The sequence below is a fragment of the Pleurodeles waltl genome, chromosome 10 (assembly GCF_031143425.1).
Source record: "Pleurodeles waltl isolate 20211129_DDA chromosome 10, aPleWal1.hap1.20221129, whole genome shotgun sequence".
Taxonomy (NCBI): domain Eukaryota; kingdom Metazoa; phylum Chordata; class Amphibia; order Caudata; family Salamandridae; genus Pleurodeles; species Pleurodeles waltl.
In genome coordinates this window covers 72,211,858-72,225,119 of record NC_090449.1, presented here as the reverse complement: position 1 = coordinate 72,225,119, position 13,262 = coordinate 72,211,858, and the positions used below count along the sequence as shown (strand labels likewise).

Here is a 13,262-nt window from a genome sequence, read left to right as displayed (position 1 = left end):
AAGACTACTTTAGTGGGTGGCACATTGAGCGCTCCAGGCCCACTAGTAGCATTTAATTTACAGGCCCTAGTACTTGGAGTACCATTGACTAGGGATTTACAAATAGATTAAATGTATCAATTAGGCATTTGCCAATTGTACCATGTTTTAGGGAGATAGCACAAGCAGTTTTCCATTGATTAGCAGGAGAACAGTGCACAGTCCTATGCCAACAAAACAGGTTTAGCAACAGAAGACAAAAATCACGGGATGGCCATGCAAAAAGGGCTATGTCCAACAGCCAGGTGCTGGATTTCTCTCTTCCGACACATTTGTTTGTAGTTGTGAGGTCCCACATTGACCTGCATTCTGTCTCTGGATCTATATTTTCTTGACTAAAAAATATCTAAAAAAAATTCTTGCTCCTCACTTAGTTGGTGGCACTGGTTCTAGAATGAACAGTTCTTTTTGTAGCACATAATTATATTTTGTTAATTTGTTGGTGTAATGGAAGGTGGTGGTGCCCTGAAACGAACTGCATTTCCACTTTGTGCTTTATACAGCACTCATCTGTCATTGGTGATGCTTCGCCACTCTTCAGGATGACACTGAATACTCACCCCTTTTTTGCAAGGCATACAAAGATGAGAAAGTAGGAGAGTCATTATTATGAGCTGCTTTGACCTTTCTCTGTTGAGAGAGACTGTGACCCTCTAATACGCGAGCTTCTTCTCTGATGATGTGAAGGTCACTGTTGTTGCTATTGCTATTGAGGTTGATTATACCAAATAGGAAGCTGAACCCTCTATAATAGGTAAACTGATAATCTCTGGGTTTGAATGAGGCACTGAAGAACTTCTTTTTCTCACGTATTTCAGCATTGAAGGTTTCTGCCTCATTCTGCATCTGCTGCATTTCTTAGTTGGTATGCAGATCAAAATGTACTGAACCAAAAAAGGGAAGGGTCTGTATTTTCTACAGAGCTTCATTCCTTTCAGTTGTTACCTATAATCTGGATGATCTTCCAAGAGTAACTTCATGGAACTATTCCGACTAACTCATCTTGCTCGCCCTATACAAAGGTAGTGATGTTTTAGGAGTTGATGCATGTCTTTTGTGTACAGATAAGACAAGGACTTAGGGTTCGGGCTTGTTGTAAAGGAAGGAACATATCCTGTTCTGGTGGACAATATTACTTTAATAGCCTTGTTGCAGTGACTTCTGTTGGAGAGGGTGTCAGAAACCTGAAAGTTCTTCTGGATCTGGAACCAGAGGGTGCAGCAGTCTGGGATAGGAACGGAGCTGAAGTATATGACAGACTGTGGCAGATGGCGACTACTGGGATGCTCCACTTTATGGCCAATTGTGCAGAGACATCTTGAATTGTCAAACTATCCACCAGAGCATCCCACGATAGAGAACAGTAGGCGACATTGTTGTGTGTGAACAGGAGCCTGAAAAAAAGTCTTCTCCTGTGTCCAAAAATCTCCTGGAAGGCAATGCTCACACAGATCTCTATATTTTGTGCCTGGTAGGTGGAACTCCCAGAGACAGTACCTCATCAGGTTGGATTAATGGAATAGGCATCGTGTCAGAGGAAATACTGGGCATCATAGCAGCTGCAGCCAAAGCAAAGAATGTAACATAATAGGCACAGAAGTATGCATTAAAGGAGAGCTAGACATTTTATGCACTGGAGACATTGATATATGCCTGTCTCCCATTAGAGATCTGAGGGGCAATGGATGCAACTTCAGCAGCTGTAGAGTTGGATGCAACTTCAGCTGCTGTAGAGTTATCTGTATTCAGCCATTTAATGAAAGGATCATGACTGGGACTACTGGTCTGCCTGGAAACTCCACTGTAGATGAAGGAGACACAAAATGCTTCTTCAGCATTGAATAATCTTGCCTTTACTTTAAAATATTGTACAACACTGAGTGCCTTGACATAACTCCTCTGGTCTCAAGTAATATAGCAGAGGTTGTTCAGATGTAATAAAATTCCTTCACAGTGACACACAAGCCAGCAGTGTTGAGTTTTACTCTGCAATACAGTTTCTGGTATTATTTTTATGCAACTGGATAAATGAAACAGTTATGAATAATAGTCTATGCAAGCGGATGTTTTTTTCTACTATAATGACTGTTTCATATACACTGGTTTCCTGGAAATAGTGAAAGAATACACAGGGAACCTAGCCCGCCAATGATGAATACCCTAAGGTTTATGATTATCAATGAAGATCCTCAAAGGCAGAAGAAAAAGAGTTTCTAGGAAGTCATCTTACTATAATTTATTGTTTTATGTTTTTTTTTTTACAAACCGGAAAAAGGTTGTGACTGGATTGAGGTTAGAAATGATTTGCCACTAACTGTACAAGACAAAGATACACAGTTTTCCGTGTAGACCTCCACTGCTGTTGCAGTGAAAGCTCTCATGGAAAATGCTAATCTTCTAATGAGAATATGCTCATAATGTGTAACCCATCCATGTCAACATATCAAAGGAAAGTAGCAACCTACCCATGGTGTAAGTACTGAACGGATTTCTTTAAAACAAATCTCACACCTCATTTGATGGATCTTTAAAACTGACACTAGAATAGAGATGTAAGGTTAATCCATCTCTAAGATTTGGCCAAAAGTACAATGTCACAGCTCGCTAGCCAAAGCCTTCAAAGCACAAATTTAAGGTTTTAAGATGCATCTACTAATTAGAGGACAAACTGTAGGCAACTGTTAAAAGTGCTAAAAGTGAGTTAATCCTTTGTAAAATGTTGTTCAAACATCTAAGAATGCATCTGTATGGGGGTGCACAAGGTACATACCCAAACAACTAGGTGTCACCCATATAGCAAGAGCACAGAGGAACCGAGCAGGCTCCTGTATTCAGTGAGGTGTGGACTCCTAATGGATGGAAAGAGAGTACCTGCCTGATAGAGGCATTTTTGCAAAGTAAAGTGGAGTAAGTAAAGTGGGTCACAATCCCAGGATAGCCTGCAGGGCAGAGATATGGAAGGGCTGCAAACTGTGTATTTCTTACCTGTGAGGAAGACAGATATCCAACCAGAAAATCAGAACACCAGGCACACCATGAAGAAACCACCAGATATTTCGTGATTACACTCTGGGAAAGGGAGTGGGATGATAGGAGTTTGTAGGGGGCAGGAGAATAAAGATGCAGGAGCCAATAGGAACAGAAGGAAGGAAACAAGGAGGGGGGCAGGGGATGTGGCGAACAATGAATACCTGGTAAGAGGTTGGAAATAAGGAAGAAGTACCCCAATTCCTATATAGTCCACGAAGGAACCGATCAGTTGAGGACACAAAATGGACCAGTGCCAATGTGAAAGTGGGAAAGTCTATTTCATGTGAAGGAATTCAATGCCTGCTCTGAGAGAAAGAGAGGCAAATGTCTAACTGAACTGATGGAAGAGGGAAGGAAAATTGAAGAAGAGAATTTGCATCCTTGAAGAATTGTGATCCAACTCTTTAGGGCTGGAGTAACTTTTTGAGCACTCACTCTATTTTTAATACATAGACTTTAATAGTGAATATCTTTACGAGTGTTGGGTTATTCCGAGAAGAGATGTAGATAAATAGTTAGGTGACATATTGAATAAAGTGTTATTCAACTGAAAAGACCCTTTGTGTACCACATGAATCGTCGTGCCATCTTACCAACATCCTACATAGGGTCCCTTGTTTTCTCTCTGTAGGAAATATTTACATTTCGAGACCCTTGTCTTGATCACCAATCTAGTGCAGTCACTGACCTAACAAATGTGTGTAATGTATTATATAATGTAATTAAAAAGAATGACTTATGATTACCTTTTTTATACACCCTTTCCCCACACTAATACATCATTTATATACTCCTATAATGCCTACTAATAGCTCATATATTCACTCATTTTCTATTTCTATCAATGTGTTGACCTCTTATGTAAATCAACCAGCGACCGGCCTCAACAACACAAGAGGGTCCTGACTTCTTAGTAACCATAAACTGGAACTAAAATGAGCAAAGCAAGTAACATTTTTCTCTCTGAATGATCATCATGATATGTCAAATATCAATAAACAGGGAGTGCTAAGATATTTATGAGAGTATGTCTATCTATTAGAACTTCTTCAAGTTATAAAGTGAGAGAAATTGCTAAAAATATTGGAATAAAATAAATACTGACTGTTGAAAAGACTTCCAACAACAGTCTGACAGACTAATAAAAAAATCAAAATGCAAAACAGACTGATAAAAAAATCAAAATGCAAGATATGAATACAAACAATTCAGTAGAAGAGCAGGGTATATCACAGATAATGAAAACGTAACTTATCTTTTTAGAAATAATATGACACAGTAACTGATCACAAACTATTTGAGAGTTAAAAGATGCAACATTAATCTTCTAGCAATTAGATCAACGTTTGTGCAACTGGTTACAGACACAGGACGTTGCACATTCTATAAGATGCTATATACTGCTCATTTAAAGAAGATGATAGAGACACCAATGATCTCTACATAGAGACCACTACTTCAGTTCTGACATCAGAAAATAAAACATCTAGGGTAGGACAAAGCCCTTATCAGAAGGTTTGCTGTCAGAATTTTATATGCATAGCACTCAAAACCCCCTGGCTTATTAAGTGTAAGAACAGACTAAATCTGGGTTAAAAATTGGATATTTAGACATACCCTGATTTAGGAAATAATAAAACTGTGTAATGATGACAAATTACCATTATTGTTGCTAATAAACATAGTAAGTAAGATATAGGGATAACTCTAGGTGAAAATGGCTTCCTTTAAGTCTACAAGGTCATAACACTGTATAATGAGCTACGTTATTGCTAACAGGTCAAGACTAATCACTCTCCCTTGATACGGAAAACGTTTACTCCAGAGCATGATGGAAATGTGCTTTGGACACCGGCCCACAGCAGTCTTTGATTGGCAAATCGGATTGGCCAGATTGTGGAGCAGCTTCATTCCAGTGGGACCAGTTCCAGGCTGACCCATCACTCAAAAATATCAACCATCATCCAAATTAGAAACAGAGCAGAGAACAGACACTACAATCTAATTCAAATGTGAGGTACAAGGGAGGTCTTGTCCTGCCACTGTGCTCACCTCTATATCAATTTCTCACTTCTTTGGCATAATCTTTGAATGTTCATTTTTGAATTACAGCTCATTTCAATTAGAGTCGAACTAGAAAAAGGAGTCATGTTGCACTCCTGATGATTTTACCTCTTTCGAGAGAAGGCTTCATGTGCTTTGTTACAACTTGTAACCGGTGTATGGTGTGAGAGGAAATATTGAAGTAGGCTTCATGCACTTATTTTTCATTTTTTTCATCACACATTCTCTGTATGCTTCATTAAAATAGTCTATCTTTTGAAAAGTGCGTATGCATTTTGATTGTAAGACAAAGGCAAACCTAAAAACATTTTATCTCTTGCGTCATGGATTTAGTGATATTCTCCTCTGTTTCTGCCTTTCTGAAAACCTACCAGCTGAATAATTATTTTATTCATGAAACATTACCATTTTGCCCTTACGCAGAGGCTCAATGGTGCCTGACAGATTACACTGTAGGTGTAAGAAGGCATTAGAGGCCTTTTATCACACTCCATATACCACAGGCAACAGACAAATCAATCAATCAATCCGGAATTTGTAAAGCGCACTACTCACCTGTGAGGGTCTCAAGGTGCTGATTACCCACAAATGGGTAACATCACACACCACCTCACAAATGTGACATGCAAAGTAACACACAAACAAAATAATAAAGCAGCCAAACCCCATCTTGAAGGATGGAAAGATAATCTCACACTGTAACTGACTGGAAGCTGAGAATTCTAAAGGCTTTATCTGCAAGGAGGGCTGTTACACACCTAAACTAGCTTAAGGATTTAAAAAGACGTGAAGAGCTGCAAGTGGACCAGTATGGACATTTTAGCACAATTGTATCCATACTAGCTTGAGGAGAGCCACATCTGGTCCACATTTTCAGTATAACCACCTAAGACATATACTGTTTCTTAAAGGAACTCATTTATGTGATCAAAGGTCACTCGCTCTGAGCCATATTTCAATGGAGTCCACCTCCCCTGGATGGTCTTACTGCTCAAACTGAAATATCTCACCGTGTTCCAGGGTCTGCAGGCAGACGGCAAGGGAAGGGATCCCCATGGGCAGCAACTCACAAAGTGCTGAAAAGTGATCATATCTGAAAATAAGCAGAGGGCATGGGTAAGTTATTGTTTGTACCTGTCAGAAGAAAAAAACACTGTCTCTTCAAGTAAGACTGCTCGATATAGAGTTAAAAAGAGAAGACTATTTTATAACTGGAGTTAATTCTGGAACAAATTAATGCAGGGATATACTGCATCATTGTATTTTTAGTTTCACTGTGAAATTATGTGCCATATTGCTCCATGTGTTATTGTTCATAGTGCTAGTATTTCCTGTGGTAAATCCAGAATGTTTACATCTCTCAGTAGAACTCAAACCAACCAGTAATATGCAATAAGTATAACTCTATTAAAAGGCAGCTACATATACAAGCTGGCCAGAGGCTGGGCACTGATGGAAATGTCCTTTCACAAGAAATGTATAATAATAAGAAAATGGCATGGCTCTGATGTAGGCAAGTAACAAATTAAAAAGAAGTGGAATAACTAGACAGAAAACTTAAGCAGGCAAAACATTACAACACTACAACGAACTGATATATTAGCCCCCAACATTGTAGGACCCACTTACAGCATCTGCTCTAGAATCTGATTTCACCCACTAAAGACTTGTGAACCTGTGGCAGATACCCGAGTGGAATGAAAAAGAAAAATTGCTTAGTAAAACCATTGTAGCTGTTTTAGCTTCTAGAGTGGGCTTAATTCCTTCATGATTGAGTCGTGTTAGCTAACTGACAAGAAGTAAACCTAACACAATTCATCTTAAAATAGATTGCTTTGTTGTGGCTACCCACATTTTAAAGGGCTCATAATAGGTGATCTGACGGCCTAAGATCTTTTGTCTTATCTGGACATTACATGAGAACCCCCTTAACATCAAGAGTCTGATGGAATCTCTCCGGTGGAGAAGTAGGATTCTGCAAGAAGGGTGGAAATAGTCAGATTGACCAGGAAATCTAAAACTACTTTATGCAGAAACCTCGATGAGTGTTCATAACCACTTTTAACTTAGTGAGGTAAAGTTTTGGCTATGAGGGAAACAGCTTTCCTAGAAAGATACTAGTGATCCTTTATCTATAGCTTCAAAAGGGGGACAAATTAGACTGAGAAGATTATGCTTAGCTCTCCCACTGATGCTTTGACTCTTTTAGAATATACATAAAGCCTATGAGAAAATGTAAATGCCCATTTTGTAGGAGTTCAAGAACCAAGCCACTAAGTCCAATGAAAGGGATTGGATGCAGGGTGCTGACCCCAAACTTCGGCAGGAGAACCAGTTTGATCTCTAGCATCGGGCATTGTCGGTCTGTCAGATGTAGAAGGTCAGTAAACCATGGGTGTGACCACTTTGAAGCTACAAGGATCATCCTGGCCTTGGAGTGGAAGAGTTTCAACATTTCCCTTAAATAAGGGATATCAGAGATAAGGCATACAGAAACACCCTGACCGGTGTACAAAAAGGACAGCTATTACTACTTGGAAGTGAATTTTGGCCATTTTATTTTCTTTCATCAGCAAAGGGATCTTTCTCGGGATAGCCCAAATCATAGAAGAACAAGTTACTTACCTTCAATAACGCATTATCTGGTAGAGACAACAGCTACAGATTCCTTACCTTTGAATTTCCCAGGCATCAGAGTGAATCTGGAAGATTTTGGTGAGCAGTATCCCTGCCTTGCTGGTAGGTGTTGTCAATCGCAGCGTGCGGCGTAGTTGACGTTGTCTGCGCCAGAAGTGACATCTGCGTCACCTATATAGGCGGAACTACTTTGCTTTGACATCAGTTACTTTTTTGTGACTTTCCACGTCAGGAGTGCAGAGCCATGAAGTGCACTGACACTGGTATGTCCAAACTCTGGACCTGGAAGGGAGTATCCTTAACCCTATAAATTGGTCTACAGAGTGGGAAGGATGGGTAGGTTGGCAAGGAATCTGTGGCTAGATATTGCCTCTGCCAGATTATGAGTTACCGAAGGTAAGTAACTTGTTCGACTGATAGAGACATCTAGCCACAGATTTCTTATCCAAGCAATACCGTCCCCGCTGGTGGGATGATGACAGATTTTAAACTAGGAAGTCCTGCAGTACTGAACGGCTGAAAGGCCATCCCTGCAGGCAGTAGTGTCCAGGCAGTAGTGTTTGGTAAAAGTGTGCAGAGATGCCCCAGTTGCTGTTTGGCAGATGTCCAGGACTGGGACTCCACATGCTAATGCAGTGGTCGCAGCTTTAGCTCTGGTGGCATGAGTCCTTAAACCCTCAGGAGGCTGCTTTTTTGCTAGTGGCTAGCAGATGTTAATGCAGAGAATGACCCAGCGCAAAATGGTTAGATTCTGCACCGCCCGACCCTTCTTTGCTCCAACATACCCCACAGAGAAACTCTCTTGTGTGGTCAACGTAGGACAACAATGCTCTTTTTGGGTCCAGACTGTGGAGTAGCTCCTCTTCTTTGGAGGGACGTGGAGGAGTGTAAAAAGTGGACAAGGTGACAGATTGTGCACATGAAATGGTGTCACCACTTTTGGGAGGAAAGAGACCCTAGTGCGAAGCACCAGTTTGTCTAGAAACACAGTTAAGTACAGAGGCTGGCATGACAAAGCCAGCAGCTCACTCACCCTCCGGGTAGATGTGATTGCCACAAAAAATGCTGTTTTGAGCATGAGCAACCTGAGAGGACAATTGAACAGAGGCTCGAAAGGAACACACATTAAAAATGTAAGAACCAAATTAAGGTCCTATTGAGGCATAATGAAAGGCGAAGGGGGGAAACATATGAACAAGACCTTTGAGGAATCCATTTACAATAGGGCACTTAAATGAACAATTTACTTACCTTCTGTAACGCTTTTTCTGGTGGATACACTAGCTACCTGAGGATTCCTCACCTTATGATTTCTCCCAATGCGCCAGCATTCAATGGAAATGTTTTCTTCCCAGCTCTCTACGTCAACGAGGACGTCACAACTGCCCGACTCCCACGCGACTCCATCTGACGTCATTGTGGCAATAAGAAGTCCTCGTCGGCGTAATGACGTCAGTTTTCACCATTTATTTACGTGCCTTTGAGGCAAACAGGTGATTACCGACATCACATACTCAACATAAATACATCAATCAAATATAATACATAATATTTATTCAAATATAAACAGTAAAAATAAATATATACATATATATATTATTATTACATATATATATATACATATTCACCCAAAGAAAAACTTGGTATGACCAGACAGGCAACGGGGAGGCGGGCGGGACCGTGAGGAATCCACAGGTAGCTAGTGTATCCACCAGACAAAGCGTTACCGAAGGTAAGTAACTTGTTCTTCTGATGGATACAACTACCTTATGTATAGAGTCCCAAAGCATTACCACACTCAGAGATGGGTGCCTGAGTGGTCACACCAAGAAATTCTGCAGCACCGACCGTGCAAAATGGCCAACCCTCCTAACCTCCGCGTCCAAGCAATAATGCTTAGCGAAGTGTGGAGGGAAGCCCAAGTTGTGGCCTTACAAATGTCAGCCACTGGAACACCCCTAGCCAAGGCTGAAGTGGCAGACTTAGCCCTGGTGGAATGGGCCCTGATTCCAACAGGGATCCAAGGGATCCTTCTTTGCCAAAGAATAACATATTGTAATACAAAGAATGACCCACCTGGAAAGTGTTCTCTTATGGACGGCCTTGCCTTTCCTCTTTCCCACATAGTCAATGAAGAGTTGATCGTCCACTCGAAACTCTCTGGTCCATTCAATATAAAAGCTTAAAGTCCTCCTTGGGTCAAGCCGATGCAGTCTCTCCTCCTCTTTCGATGGATGGGGAGGAGGGTAAAAGGACAAGAGTGTGATGGATTGTCCCATATGAAAGGGAGTAACTACCTTTGGTAGGAAAGCCGCCCTGGTTCTCAGCACCACCTTGTCTGCATGAAAAGATGTGAAAGGGGGTTTTACACTAAGAGCCTGAAGCTCACTCAGACGCCAGCAGACGTGATGGCTGTGAGGAACACTGTCTTTAAAACCAAAAACCTTAACTGGCAAGAATGCAAAGGTTCAAACGGTGAACCCATCAGAAAAGTGAGAACCAAATTCAAATCCCACTGAGGCATAACAAAAGGAGTGGAAGGAAACCTATTAGTTAGTCCTTTTAAGAATCTTACAACTATAGGGGACTTAAACAAGGAAGGTTGGTCAGGAAGGTACAGAAAGGCCAACAGTGCCCTTGACAGCGCAACTGCACAACCCTTCTGCGCCAACGACAATGCAAACAATAAGACATCCGACAAATGGGCTTGTAAGGGATGAATTTGCTTCTCTCCACACCACTTAACACATTTTGCCCATCTGCCAGTATAGATAGACTTGGTGGAGTGTTGCCTGGCTGATAAAATAACGTCCACCACTTCTGGTGGGAGAGAAAAGGAACTCAGATTGCCCCGTTCAATCTCCAGGCATGAAGGTGCAGGCTCTGGAGGTGGGGGTGTAGAACCTGCCCCTGCAACTGAGAGAGGAGGTCTGCCCTGTGAGGGAGACGGAGCGGAGGGCACAGTGAAAGCTGGAGAAGATCTGTGTACCACACCCTTCTCGGCCAATCCGGAGCTATTAAGATGGCTTGGGCTCGGTCTTGGCGAATCTTCCTCAGAACCGGAGGAATCAAGGGTATGGGGATAAACACGTAAAGCAACTGGCCATTCCAGGACATTTGAAACGTGTCCCCCAACGCTCCTTGCACCGGATACTGGAGGCTGCAGAATGACGGGCAGTGCGCGTTCTCCAGAGTGGCAAACAGGTCTACCTGAGAAACCCCCCCACATCTGGAAGATGTAACGGATCAGGTCTCGATGGAGCTGCCACTCGTGATCAGCCGAGAAACGACGACTGAGACTGTCCGCACACACATTCAGAACTACGGCCAGATGGTTTGCTACCAAGCAAATCCGATGGTCCTGAGCCCAGGACCAGAGCCGCAGAGCCTCTCTGCAGAGAAGGTATGATCCTACTCCTCCCTACTTGTTTATATACCACATCGCAGTAGTTTTGTCAGTCAGGACCTGGCCTGACTGACCGCGAAGGGAAGGGAGGAAGGCATTGAGACCCAGACGTATCACCCACAATTCCAACAGATTGATATGAAACATCTGTTCTACTGGAGACTAACAACCTTTGACCTCCAGGTCCCCCAGATGAGCTCCCCACCCCAGAGTGTAGGCATCCGTGATAACCGTGGTCACTGGAGGTGGTAGTGAAAACGGCCTTCCTTGGGAAAGGTTGCGGTCCACAGCCCACCATTGCAGGTCTGCTGCATTGTCTCTGGAGATTGTTACCGACTCCTCGAGATCCCCTTTGTGCTGAAACCACTGCCTCCGGAGGCACCACTGAAGAGCCCTCATATGCCAGCGTGCATGAGTGACCAACAGAATGCAAGAAGCAAACAGACCAAGCAGACGTAGGACCTTGAGGACTGGAACAACCGCTCCATTTCGAAACACTGGAATCAACGGCTGAATGTTCTGAATCTGCTGAGGCGGAGGAAAGGCCCGATCCAACGTTGTGTCCAGTACTGCCCCTATGAACAGGAAGCATTGAGAGGGCTCCAGGTGAGATTTGGGCACGTTTATCGAAAAGCCCAGATAGAACAACAACTGGGTTGTCATCCGCAGGTGATTCAACACGAGCTCTGGAGACTTGGCTTTGATCAACCAATCGTCCAGGGGAATTCCCTTCCTCCTGAGACTTGCTGCAACCACCGCCATCACCTTCGTGAAGGCTCGAGGTGCGGAAGTAAGACCAAACGGAAGGACCGTGAACTAGTAGTATTGCGACCCCACCACAAACCGGAGATACTTCCTGTGCAACTTGAGAATAGTGATATGAAAGTAAGCATCCTGCAAGTCGACCAACACCATCCAATCCTCTTTATTAAACGCCTGAAGCACCTGCGCTGGGGTCAGCATTTTGAATTTATCCTGTTTGAAGAGCCAATTCAAAACCCCAGGTCCAGTATAGGCCTCAAGCGACCATCCTTCTTGGGAATCAGGAAATATCTTAAATCACACCACTGACCCCTTTCCTGCTCTGGAACCAACTCCACTGCACCTTTTGATAAAAGGACTAGAACTTCCCGCTGTAACAACAGGAGATGATCTTCTGTGCAAAAGAATGGGCGGGGGGGAGGTGGAAGGGTGAAACTCCCGAAAAGGAAGGGCATAACCTTCCCCCACAATATTGAGGACCCAGGAGTCCGATGTGATTAACTCCCACCCGTGGAGAAAAAGAAGGAATGGTTTCTTACCTGTAACTCCAGTTCTCTCGTAGGGGTATTTCCATGATAGTCATAAGCACTGAATAGTTCCGCGCGCCTGCGGGGACCCCGGAGCACTGTTGTGTAGTATATTCTTAAGTGCAATCATCAGCTCCTTGACAAAAAAGGTCTGTGAAAAACACTTAAGAATAACAATGTGCAGCCTATGTGAACAGCTACACAGGCCAAATTGTTAGAAGAAAAAACAGTTGTAGTGTAAATTTCACGTTTAAACCTCTATTTATTCTATAAATACATAAATAAATACATTCTCATATTTTATTTACACCTCTCATGAGAATAAAACAATGTAGGGCAGTGTAGCCCATAGGCTGCCATTATACAGAATGAAAATAGAGCTGTGCCTTTAAGAAAAGTAAAGTCTTCCTGTTTCCCATCATGCACAGCAAAAGGCAGTTGCCTCAGTTCTTTTTTGGAGGCTATTAACCTGACATGAAGAAAAAACAAAACATTTGTTGGAGTACCAACCTCCATAATATTCATGTTCTATGTCAACTCCACTGGGGAGGAGGGAGGGTTGCTTATGACTATCATGGAAATACCCCTACGAGAGAACTGGAGTTACAGGTAAGAAACCATTCCTTCTCTCGTAGGGGATTTCCATGTATAGTCATAAGCACTGAATAGAGTAGCAAGCCCATCCCCATAACCGCGGTGGAGTAGATATAAGAATACTGAGAAAAAACATGAATCATGCAAACAAATTCTTGAGCAAAGCCTGTCCAACCTGAGCATCTGCCCTAGCGTCTGTATCA

The 13,262-nt window shown here is 42.6% G+C and overlaps 1 protein-coding gene across 1 annotated transcript in view; it reads right to left on the bottom strand.

Moving 5' to 3' along the window:
- LOC138261091 (hexosaminidase D-like) overlaps positions 1 to 13,262 on the bottom strand; it is a 232,438-nt gene that overhangs the window by 36,108 nt on the left and 183,068 nt on the right. Inside the window, exon 10 of the mRNA XM_069209728.1 lies at positions 6,144 to 6,226. Within this exon, the coding sequence (XP_069065829.1) occupies positions 6,144 to 6,226 (83 nt within the window). The remainder of the gene's footprint in view (positions 1 to 6,143; positions 6,227 to 13,262) is intronic.